The sequence below is a fragment of the Lytechinus variegatus genome, chromosome 9, assembly GCF_018143015.1.
Source record: "Lytechinus variegatus isolate NC3 chromosome 9, Lvar_3.0, whole genome shotgun sequence".
NCBI classification, from domain to species: domain Eukaryota; kingdom Metazoa; phylum Echinodermata; class Echinoidea; order Temnopleuroida; family Toxopneustidae; genus Lytechinus; species Lytechinus variegatus.
The window spans coordinates 16275556-16288550 of NC_054748.1; the positions used below are offsets into that span (position 1 = coordinate 16275556).

The 12995-nt window shown below is 39.4% G+C and overlaps 1 protein-coding gene across 1 annotated transcript; it reads left to right on the forward strand.

The window, feature by feature from the left end:
* The first annotated feature begins 4622 nt into the window (after positions 1–4622).
* On the forward strand, positions 4623–12399 carry LOC121421563 (cysteine and glycine-rich protein 2-like). Its single transcript, XM_041616311.1, has 5 exons — positions 4623–4755; positions 7260–7352; positions 9094–9187; positions 10289–10396; positions 12112–12399. Exons 2-4 carry the CDS (start codon positions 7269–7271, stop codon positions 10363–10365), a joined length of 255 nt encoding a protein of 84 aa, XP_041472245.1. The 5' UTR covers positions 4623–4755; positions 7260–7268; the 3' UTR covers positions 10366–10396; positions 12112–12399.
* Positions 12400–12995: the final 596 nt, after the last annotated feature.

A 12995-nucleotide genomic window follows, 5' to 3' on the forward strand; every position in this document is an offset into this window, starting at 1 on the left:
TGGGTCCGGGAGATGCGGGGGGCGGGTCGCAAGATGATGATGATGATCATCATGCACAGCATTTGTATAGCGCCAAATATCTGTCAAAGACATTCAAATACGTATTGGAGGAGCCAGCCAATCTGGGTCGCCTAGAAGGGCGTGCACATGCACAGAACTGTGACCCACAGGTCTCTCCTCCCGATAACTGGTTGGGGAATGCAGGTGGACCAGTACACCGGAGTCCCCCCCCCCCCACTCTTCTTCGAAGTAGTGCAGTGGGTTCTTAACGTGCAAATGTGGTGATTCTCCTCTACACGGGGCCTCCATTTAACGTCCTATTCGAGGGACGGAGTGTTTGCCAATGTGACATAGCCTGCATCTATGAAACAGGGGAGAGAGGTTTACACACAACACACTGGCTTCAGTCATCCGCCCGGGGTGGACTCGAGCCCACGATCTTTGGTTCGACGGGCAGACGCTTTACCGAATGAGCCAACTTCGCAAGAAGACACCTCATTCTTTCAAGTTTCAAGTTTATTTTTATTGATTTCAAATCCAAACATAAAGGATTACAATCAAAATAAAATTCACATTTCTTACAACGCGTGGTCCTTATTTTTTATTTGAATTTTATTTGTTCTCTCTCAACATGCTCAACTTTTCTCCATCCCAAACCCTATCTATTCTGCGAGGATTTCAATGAGAAAGGCTGCATGGCATCGAACAAAAGTTGCAATAACAAATGAACATTTCCAACAATAAACATAGTCACAAATTAAACAAAACGAAAACCAAAGGAAAAACATTAAAACAAATCAAATGCAGAAAAAACAACTACGTGCTGTTTCACTTGACTATATGTCAATTAACAGGGCATAATAATTCTTATCAAAACAATAATCATCAGGTACTAAAAAGTCGTTCTAATTTATCAACTGCAAAATTATCACGTAATATGTGAAATATTTGTTATTGCTTTAATTTGAGGCCTTCTCTCATGAGCAACTGTACATACTTTGAAACTTGAGGGGAGGGGGGGGGCTCCATGATTATCGCACTGACGTACTTCTCTTAAAAAAGAACAAAAAAGAGGGGGGAAACGGAAAGGAGGTTTGATCAACAAAATGTCAAAAATCTAAAGTGGCGCGATATAAGCAACATCCCCGATAAAAGTCCGTGAGAGGCCGAAAATGATGTGAATATTGCGTTTATAATCCCCCTTCTCTTGTTTTTTCTGTAGATTCGTCATTACCCAGCTGATAGTGTAAATCTGTAGCAATGTTTGATTACGAAATCAACAATACAAATTGAGACTTGGATAATTCATTTCGATCTTGGTGATGTCTTTTGAATTTCACATCAACACACTATTTTTCTTCTTCCTCGCCTAATTTTTCTTTCTCCTCCCTCTCCTTTCTACTTTGTACTTTAGCTCCTCTCATTTCTTCATCATGTTAATCTCTTCTGAACCCGCCCCCCCCCACTTCTTTTACTTCTTGTTCATCCTCATCCCTTTCTTACGATTTCTTGCCCCCCCCCCCGTAACATGAAAAACACCGTATTCTCTGCGTTTCCTACTCATATATTTCATCATTCACTTTTTTTTCCACACTGTCGTTTTATCTTCTCACTCTGTCCATTTTCGTCGGGGGGGGGCTCTTATTTTTATTTGGCAACCAGTCAAATTTGACTATTTTCGCCATCATAAATATTATGTTATTAAAGTTTGTTTTCTTTGAAAAAATGAATAAAGTGAAATCAAAATGTGTATTTCCCTTTCCTTTCTTTTTTCTTTTTCTTTTCTATGTATTTTTAGGATATCTAGGATTTAAAGTCGAGTAGATGTGTCTCTCAATTTAAAACCGGCTAGGGCTTTTACTGAAAATATGTTATATACGCCTACCAGTATCCAAGTAAAACCTAGGATGGAGATGACAGAGAAAGAAATGAGGAAAATCACAGCTCCAATCCTACACCCGTACCGGAGTATGGGGATACGTCTGTCCCGCGTTGATGTGAACATCAACGTCAGTGAAGTCTCGATCTTTCCCGGAGACAAGACGCCTTTAAATCGATCAAAGCTATTACGTTATTCCCAATTACAAAAAAACCAACCGATTGGATTTGGTTTCAGTGGTGTAGCTAAACTTACATTGACGAGTGGATACCATGCGCCCCCCCCAAAAAAAAAAAAACGTAAAAAGGATGTCTTTTTCAAGGTAGGGCCCGTTACTTTACGTAACCTGATTAGGGTGTCAAAAACACAAAAATAATGACAAAAGGGTATTTATTTTGTTAGGAAAGCTACGTGTTTCGGGTCGAATTTGTGGGGATGATAATACAAAATTTAAATGTTTTATAAAGTATGTCCTTTTTGCCCCAACATTAAGTGTTTAGAGTCCGATTTTCGCGATGTGTGGAAGGAAGGTGGAGCCGTACTAAACCAAATGATGTGTAAAAGTAAAACCGACGACCGACGGACCCGTGACATATCGCTGTACTTGTTTAGGGGTTCATTTCAGGGAATACTTGCCAAGGGTATCGTTTGTTCCCAATACCTGTTAAGGGTATGGTTTCACACGCCAGTACTTGTTATGGGGTGCATTTTCAGAACATGGAAAATACTTGTTTAGGGTGCTTTTCGAGACCCCATGGTCGCGCATGCAGGTATCAACTTGGACTCCCTCCTGCTTTTAGCACCTAGCTAAATCTTTCCACTCTAGCTAGTTTCTTTTTCCTTTTTTTCAAATAGACGATTTCGTAGTTACTTCATGGGCAATTTTGGTCAAATGACCTTTTATTTCTTTCATTATGATATGCAGATTTCAAAGCAAGATATTACATTAGCTTGCATTACATCGTACAATGAAGCAATTGAACAGACCAGGGGACCGTTTCATCAACATTTTTATCTGACAAGTTGTCAGATCTGACATCTTTCCTTGATTCTGATTGGCTGAGAGGCACTGTTACTACAGTAACTGTCGGATAAAATGGGACTTGTCGGATAAATCGTCCGACAAGTCCTTTCATGAAACGCTCCCCAGGGGGTGTTTCACAAAGATTTAAGTATGACTTAAGTCGCACTTAAATGCCGACACGTACATGATATGCAACGCGCGATCTTATTGATAGATTGACGCAGTAGTGCGCGTCCTCATGGCACGATCTGACCAATGTGGTCAAGCCTTTCATACCGTACGCAACTCGGCATTTAAGTGCATGCCGAGTTGTGGTTTTCATTTACATCCACAAAAACAACAATGCGTCCACAAATTACTGGTATTTCACAGTTTGCCAAGTACATTGTGCCACATGCTATGATATGCATTCAAAGTAGGAATGCAACAAATACCTTCATAAAGTGTTCATTGGTGTGCTGTTCTAGTCACCTGGTCTATTCAATTTCTTCATCCTGCTATGTAAGGCAAGCTTGCGCAATATCTTGCTTTGAAATATGCCTATCATATTGAAAAGAGTGAAAGGTCATTTGACCAAAATTGTCCATGAGGAACTACGAACTGGTCTATAGGAAAGGATCTTTGGCAAGAGATGCAGGTCATGCAGTTGATAGTCAACTGGAAAATAAAATAACAAAGCTTGAACTGAATACATCAAAACTGGAACTGAATAGTTAAAGGGAACAAGTGAACCATGAACATGACTAAGGAAACCAAATTAAAAATATAGCTAATATGCTACACCATATTGATATCATTATAATACATATTGTTAGATTCCAGAAGAGCTTAGCGGGAATAGAGGGATAGAATGTGAGGTGTTTAAACTATATAGTTCCTGGGTTTTATATAAAAAAATATTTGCTTATTAACGCTCAATGCTTCGTGGGGGACGAGGCGACACTAGGTAAACACTACACAATGAAATAAAAAGTGGATACCAAACTCGGGGGGGGGGGCACTTACATTGACGAGTGGATATCATGCGCGACCAACAAACACGTAAAAAGGATGTATTTTTCAAGAGAGGGCACGTTACATACGTTACGTGAAAAGGGTGTCAAAAACACAAAAATAATGAAGAAAGGGTATCTATTTCGCTAAGAAAGCTACGTGTTAAGGGTCAAATTTTCGGGGATGATAAAAAATCAAAACGTTTCAAATAAGGATGTCCTTTTTGCTCCAGCGCTACGTGTTTAGAGTCCGATTTGCGCGAGGTGTGAAAGGTGGGGTCGTACTAATAAAACCAAACTGGTGTGCAAAGGTAAAACCGACGACCGACGGACCCGTGACACAACAATAAATTATCGCTGTACTTGTTCAGGGGTTCATTTCAGGGAATACTTGCCAAGAGTATTGTTTTGTTTCCAATACTTGTTAAGGGTAGGGTTTCAGTTGCCAATACTTGTTAAGGGGGTGCATTTTCAGAAATGGAAAATTCGTGTTTAGGGTGCTTTTCGAGACCCCATGGTCGCGCATGGTATCCATGCACTCGTCAATTGAAGTGGCCCCCGGACCAAACTCCAGAAGCAGTGATTGCTAGCGGGCCGTGTGGAAAATTTCATCTTTGCATTTACAAATCTATATCGTGTGCAAATCTTTGACTGAGCTCTTTGGCAATTATGCATATTTCTGTCCGTTTTCCACACGGGACCTAGCTCAGTGATAGTTGATCTAGATATACAAAATGAATAGGTGATCTATTTAGTGATCACTCTTTTCCAGCCTACATACCCTACAGTTGGTGGATTGGTTCACCTATCACCAGTGTATCACGTTGAAAAGTCTTTGATCCATTTTGTACTACGTACAGGTATGTTATCCTTCATTTGCGCCCAAAATGGCTCTAATGCTACAAAGGTTTTATCATTAGCCTGTGCTTCAGATTTGAATTATTTCGGGCTACATATTATTGATATAGTCTAAAGTGGTTACGCCTGTTACAATCGGTAATGTCGCAGCGACGCATATTGTCACAGTCAACGCATAATGTCGCAGCTTTTCCATAATCATGTCACTGGTCCTGATAACGGGGGTGTCGTGGTCTAGTGGTTACGACTCCTGTCTTTTGATCAGAGGGACGTGGGTTCGAAACTCGGCCATGGCGTGTTTTCCTTCTGCAAGAAATTTACCCACATTGTGCTGCACTCGACCCAGGTGAGATAAATGGGTATATACCCGGTAGGATTTATTCCTTGAATGCTTTGATTAGCGCCTATACGGCGGCTCAGTGGTAATGATACCTAGGCTCAGTTGTAATGATACCTAGTATCAAGCGCAGTAGTTATGCAATAAAATTATAGGAGCTACGCTATACAAATAGAACATATTATTGTTGTTGTTATTATAGTGTCGCAGCAAATTTTTTAACACTAGTTCAGATTCCACAAACGCATAATGCCGCAGTGGTATTTCGTTAACTTAGAAGGAATATATCAAGACCTCAAGACAGATAAGTTTGGTTTCACTTGGTATTTGAAATTATCCAATCCTCTGTAAACAAGGCGAGTACACTACGGCTCTTCCATCATTTCCATACCATAGCCACTCAACTTTTCGTGCGGACCTTAACAACGGGATCGATTTTTCCCATTTACTACGAAGACACTCTCTAGAACGCGTCGAAAATGAAATTGAATTGAAAAATGCAATTAAAATCACAATGGAGAGCAGATAGGCATTTGTCGAAAGTTGGTGGCCTGGGACAACAGATCATCCAAAAATTTGCACCAGACGAACAATTGCAAATGTGTCGTTGTCCAGAGTCGAGAGTAGCGATGCTGTCCCGGGGCCTGCTGCAGAAACAGTTGCGTTTAAACGCAAGTCAAAATTATCAATTGCAAGTCCCGAATACGGGTGCTTCATTGGCTGAAAATCAAGTTACGAAAGATTTTCTGAGTTGCGTTTGATATCAACTCTTTCTGCAACGAACCCATGCAGGTCCACCAACCTTCGGCAAAAGCCTCTCAGCTCTCCATTGTTATATGACTTGAAATTTCAAAGGAAGCGTTGCGTTACTGGCTAGAGTGTTCTCCGTAATTAATTCGATAAGTCTGTATTCTTGTACCAACCCCGGCCCTGTATTTAAGACTCGGTTGATTGCACAAACTCCAGTTTGGCCAACCAGCGCGTATTAATATGCCAAAAACTCATACTACAAACTAACAAAAATGCGGAAATGGCACTATATGATGCAAATAAAAAAATTAAAATATTTAAGATTTTATTGAGAGATGATGCAACGTTCAAATTTACGAGCGAAAATGGTATTCATACTTGGCATATTCATTAGATTAAATGAGATTGAAAGTATCCTATACAATAATAAATAAAATTGCAAGGATGTGTAGGAAATATTGCTGTCGTAAAACGAGCATAAGTGTTTCATTAACGGCAATAATAATTGAATCTCTGTCTGCAGTAACTCGTCGTACTTGAAGTATAGGGTATTAGACCGAGATATTTTTGTAAAAAATATCCCCCGCTTCCACAATGATGCCATAATCACCCCTCCCACGGCCAATCGAGTCTCCTTTAATGTAGACCGACACATCTGCAGTGTGTGTACCACGGCTGATTCAACGAGTCTGCATAGCCGACTGTGGCTGCAGCTGATGTAAAATGTCTCGCTTCGCTCGGCCTTTCAGGTTAGTTTGCTTCGCAAACCAGCAGCAAGCGCGCTGAAATCCCACCTTACGAGCCATTCAGAGTCTGCATAGCAGACTACGGCCAATCCGCAATTATCTGGAAGTTTTGGTTGACGTTCTATCTTCTTTGAGAATGTTTATTCCTTAGTCCATTGAGACAAATCTTTTTAAAGCCGCTTTAAGTCGATTTGTCAATGGTTTTATTTTTTTTTTTGAGGGGGGGAATTCCAGCCGCCCCCCTCACCTTGATATCTAATGGTGCGTCCCTTGGATTGCCCGTCGGCACCTTTGATTGCCAATGGCACTCGGGCAATTGCTAATTTCGAGACCTATCAAAATATGCTGTTAATCAGTAGCGTAATGAGCCCCAAAAAATTGAGGGAGCTCGATATGGCGTATCGCGTAAAATCAATAAGTTGTGAGTGAAGCAAGCGAGCAAAAATTTCGACATTTTTATTAAAAAACCCAAGTTTGTGATAGATTTTGACATATTATTCGGGGGAAAATATAATATTTCACCCTTGTCCTTTTCTTTCCTTTCTCTTTTTTTCTTAGTCGCTGATTTTTTTTTTTTGGGGGGGCAGCAAGACCCAACAAGCCCCCCCTCCCTCCATCAGCATGCCCATGATGTTCATTTTCAGTGTCATGTTTCCTTTTTTATCATTGGCAGTCGGCCAAGATGCCTTCTTTTGGAGGAGGAAAAAAGTGCGCAAGATGTGGCAAGTCCGTCTATATTTCGGAAGAGGTACTAGCTGCAGGGCAGGTAAATATGTGGCTTATATATATATAAAAACAAATCTTTGTAGGTTTGCATGGTAGAGTTTATAACGTGGAGGTTTACGGTTCACAGCATAGCTCTTTGAATGATATAACGTGGACATTTCACGAGAAAATGTTCAATAGTTTCCAATATTTTGCCGGAATCACAAAAACCAGTGGGATGTAATTTTAATCGGAAAAGATCAAAGTTAAGACCTATATTATTCCGAAACGAAGTTTATGTAGTAAACTTTCGGGAAATCTGTTCAGGTGGCATTCGTATAAAGAAAGATTCACTCGTGGTTGTATCTGCCTCATATTACAAATGGAATACTTCCACCTGTTTTGCCATTCCTGTGTATATTTTTTTGTCGTCAATGTTTTTGCTTCATCGGAACCTAAACTATTTTGAATTTCGATTCTCTTCGTTAAGGCTGCTTTTGCATGAAAATCTGCTGTTTCGTTTCCACTTATACCACAATGACTTGGTATCCATTCAAGAAAGATTTATTTACCCTGGTATTGTAGTTTGGTAGTTAAAGTTAGTATTTCAGTTACAAATGATATGTTTTTCATATTTTGTATAGTGTAATGTGAAGAAAGGAAGGAAATACAGGCAGAAAGATTGAATTGAAATAAGAGATAGGATGAAAAGAGGAAATCAGAAATTGTCCTGAAGACGGACAGCCCACATTCCCGAAACGTCGAGTAACCTCTCTTCACCTTATCCTGCTACTCAAACCATCCTACTAAAGCCACATTCAGCTCATCTCATCTGGTTTTACAGTCCTTTCCAGGACTTCACTCACTTTTAAGAAAGAATACTTCTAATTTCCTCTTTTCATCATATCTCGTATTTCAATTTCAATCTTTCTGCCTGTATTTCCTTCCCTTCACATTACACGCGGTGAACCGTAAACTTTCTCCACGTTAAAAAAATATTGATTGAATAAAGATTAAAAAAGACGTTTTTCATAATCACCATGATCATCATTATCATTATCAGCACCATCATCACAATTATCATCACCATCAACATTTTCATAATCATTTTATGCTCTGTTATAAATTGTTTATCATATATGTCATTTAATTATTGTCATTGTGTTACAGTGGAGCTATAAACTTAGTGAAGTCCCCACCATGAACATATGACGTATTTAAAGTGTTCCATTACTGCCACGTTTTAGATATTTCATTGAAGACAGTGATAAAATGTTACTTTCAACAAAGTTTGTTTCTCTGGGCTCGCCGAACATTGTAATGTTGCGGTCTCCATTCAACACTCAGCATGAAGGAGTGCCTTTATCTGGTGGGATTCACTAACTTTATAGCACCACTGCTGTTATGTTTGTAGAATGACCTATTGATTTGGATATATTCCATTGTCAAAGCCTCTATCTGCTATTTATTTTAATTTTTACCTGAATTTTTTTATAAAATAATCACCAACATCATCAAAATAATCTTCACCATTAACAACATCACCGTCAACTTTATTATCAAATTCAAAATCTCATTACCATAATTTATCATAATCATCATCTTCATCTTCATCTTCACCATCATCAGAATCAGCACCACCATCATCTCCATCATCATCATCATCACTATCACCACCACCACCACCACTATCATCATCATCATCATCACCATCACTACCGTCATCACCATCATCATCGTCATCATCATCATCATCATTACCATCATCATTAACTCTCTTAGTTATCAATTCCCCCTTCCAGTCTTGGCACAAAAGGTGTTTCTCATGCGAATCTTGCAAGAAGACCCTGGATACAAACACCGTGTCCGATAAGGAGGGGAAAATCTACTGTAAAGGTAATCAAACATTAATGCCAATGGGCATTTCCATCATGTACATTCGGCCCTATAATCATGACACCTTCATGGAATTTCCCTTGAGCGTGTGAAAACTCCCTTGTAAAGTTCTTTGTAAATATAGCCAATATGGTAATTAAATCTTCAAAAAGTTAAATAAAAATGAAATGAAAATGGATTTATCTAAACTCCTAAATTCAAACTTTGTTTTCTCTTCCCTCTGTGAAGTTTTCAATGAATTTCTTCAACATTCAATCACGTACTTGTGGGGATTTTTCCGAACTTTTCCGAACGGTGACACTCTACAACACACCAGTTTTTTTTTAAATGCAAGTCAAATCACGATGGAGAGCTTAGAGACTTTTGTCGAAAGTTGGTGGACCGACCGGCGCAGCATCGTCATGGTAATCTCTCGATTCTGGACAACGACATATTTGCAATTGTTTGTCCGGATGACCTGCTGTTACAGTCTACCGACTTTCGACAAAAGCCTGTCAGCTCTCCGTTGTGATTTTAATTGCATTTTCAAAGGAATCGATTCGTTGTAGGGGGTCTCCGTGGTAAATGTAAAAACTTTTGTTTATAGTCAAATCGACAAGTAACATATCGTTTTCATAAACGTCGACGTGCTTTCCAAGCTGAAAATGATCTCAAAATCCTTTGGACGACCAACCATGCTAACCATGCTAACTATTGGTTTAAGGGGGACAGGCCCGAATGTCACAGGCCAGTGCGTTGGTGTGGCTATCATCGTTGGGGAATTAATTCTTAAAAGGAATAATCCAGAATAGATTCCAAAAGCCGATAGTTTCGTGGAGAGGCCCCTATACTGTGGAAGTGCCGTGGCCGAGTGATCTAGATTGGAGGTGGTTGGTTGGATATCCGAGATTCGGGGGTTCGATTTCCGTCGCGGCATGCCCTTGAGCAAGGCAGATATACACATTGCTGTTTTATCGTACACCAAATAAATGCCATATGCATTATGAATACCAATGTGTGAACTTGTTTATAACCGTGCAGAAGGCTCTTTCATTATTTCTTCTCATAAGTTCCATGTTATCTCCTTTATCATTTGTTTTAATTTCATTGACTTTAATACAGCGTGCTACGGGTCGCTCTACGGGCCAACAGGATACGGATATGGCGGAGGTGCCGGTGCTCTTACAAGCAAAGACTAGATAAATATATTGGTATTGCTAAGGAAATGTGGTATGGGCATGGGTGTCGATCGGTATTCTTGGTTGGGGGGGATGATTGACACAAATGTTCTCGTGGATGGGGATATTTCAACATTACCCCCACTATATAAAATCACAAGTTAGGACATTTGGGAGTGGTTAATATGCATGGTGTTCTTGGAAATTCCTTCATTGTTGTAGTGTACTATACTTGTATAATTTTTTTGAAAATTCAATTTGTGTTACAAGTAAGCCTATTCTAAACTCATACCGAGAAAAAATGACAAAAATTGACTGGACCATGTACATAGTGATCTGTTTATTGAGCATGATGTATACACAGGGGCGTCGATCCATTTTTCAGATGGGGGGGGGGGGCAAAATTATGAATCAACGTTCCAAAGGCGCTCGATCACAATATATATATATATGTATATATATATAACTCATGAGAAAGAGACACATATCTCACCTTCACCAACAATGCGAGCGCGAAGCGCGAGCTAAATTTTTTTAGTATGTCATGAAAACAGGAAAAATGTACCTGTTTACGTTTGTTTGTAGTAACTCATGAGCAGGGTCGATACATGTATCTCACTAGAGAGCGAGCTGAAATTTCTCTATATTCTGACCTGAAAGCTTGATATTCTAAGCATTTTTGGTACCAATGATTAAGATGGGTATCTAGAAGAACAATAGGCCTAGATGCGAGCGCGAGCTGAAAATTTTGATATTTTGATATGGAAAAAAGGACATTTTAATGGAAGATATATATCCAACAAAAGATTATTGCAAAATCAAAGTTCTTTTGAGGTTTAGAATTGAAAACGGGACATTATATTCACCTATATAATCATGAAAAGTATGGGGTTTTGGTACATGATGCGAGCGCGAAGCGCGAGCTGAAAATTTTTATATTCCAATCTGAAAAGCAGACATTTTGAGCATGATTTTAAATCAAGATCGAGTTGGTATCTCAATCTCGCTTGCTGATTTCAGTGTAGCATTACAATCTTATTTTATTTTCTAGTTGCACATGCGGAATTTTTTTTTGGGGGGGGGCAAAACGATATGTTTGCCCCCCAATATTTTCATTGGTGGGGCGATCGCCCCCTGTCCCCCCCCCCACCCAGGATCGACGCCTCTGTGTATACAACTTCTCTCTTAAATCTAACCTGACTGGCAATTTCTTTATTCTTCTTAATGCATGATGATAAAATGCAGATTCGGACCAATTAAGACTAGCACAAATTACAACCTGTGTGGCTTCTCGTGCGCCATCGGGCTTACCGTCATTCCTTTATTTATCTTGCCACCCTTTTACTCCCGTTTATTTTTCCACCCTTTTGAGTTAATGATATTTAAATTAATTTATTCACCACTGGTGGGATGGAACACCCAATCAACAAAAGTTGATTTTCGTTGGGGTCCTTTTATGTCATGTGTTAAAAAATATCAGATACATGAACATTTCATTCTTTTTCATCTTGAACCTCCACCCATCTGTTTAATAGTCCTGAAAAAGATTGTTTTTATTTAATAACAATATACACAAATTGCGAGGGAAACAAATTGATTGATGGCATACTAAAATCATCATGATCAAACTTTTCATTTTTTCATCATCATTATTATAATTTTTCTACCCTAAATTATTGGGGGGGGGATGATAATACAGGCCATCCCCCCCACTTGAAATATTGGGGGGATATATCCCCCCATCCCCCCCGTGATCGACACCCATGGGTATTGCTAAGGTATTACAATGAAATGTGACCGGGGAGCGTTTTATGAAATGACCTGTCGGGTGTTTTATCCGCCAAGTCCCACTTTATCCGAAAGTTACCATATTAACAGTGCCTCTCAGCCAATTAAGGAAAGTTGTCAGATCTGACAACTTGTGGACGAAACAGCAACTCAAAATATCAAGCACAACCCCAAATGCGCAACTTTAATTGGTTGGAAAATAAGTTGCATAAAAATTATTTCTATCTTTTGTTTTTGTTTTCAGAGTTACGTTAATTTGCGACTGTTTCTGCAACTTGGTCCGGGGGGGGGGGGGGGTTCACAAAGATTTAAGTTTAACTCAAGCCCAGCGCACACTATGCAGTTCGATGCGACTTTTTCTATTAATAAATCACAATTCGCTTTAAGTGTTACGTTTCAAAGAAGCAAAATCATTTTATTTGAAGTTCGGCAAAATGTTAGGAATGATAAAATCATAATGTTACTGTGTTCGGAGAGAAAAAAATCCTAATCGGCTTCAAGTCGCAGGCGATGATGGTGTCATTACGATTTGGAACTGACTTTGTTTTTATTCCAATAACGGGAGGCTCGAGTCCTATCGCAATCCTGAATTCTGATTGCTAAGATTTCATGGCTTGGAACGTTCATATAAAAATGTTATTGCAATTTCTTTGAAATTTGGGCCGCACCAAATCGCATCGTGTGCACCGGGCTTTAGATTCGCACTTTTTGTTTTAAGTGTGCCATAAAAGAATCGCCGATGTTCATAGGGAGTTTCCCCAATCACTTGTCTCCGCAGACGCTGTTTGGATTTGAATTGCATAACTTAATTGTCCATAAAAAGAATTCTTTTTACACTGGTTTACACACATGTAGATACAATG

Excerpts from the sequence above, each read along its gene's own strand:
- LOC121421563 (XM_041616311.1), top strand. The coding sequence starts at position 7,269 with ATGCCTTCTTTTGGAGGAGGAAAAAAGTGCGCAAGATGTGGCAAGTCC. Across the intron at positions 7,353-9,093 it reads AGGTACTAGCTGCAGGGCAG|TCTTGGCACAAAAGGTGTTT; the intron begins GTAAATATGTGG and ends TCCCCCTTCCAG. Across the intron at positions 9,188-10,288 it reads GGGGAAAATCTACTGTAAAG|CGTGCTACGGGTCGCTCTAC; the intron begins GTAATCAAACAT and ends ACTTTAATACAG.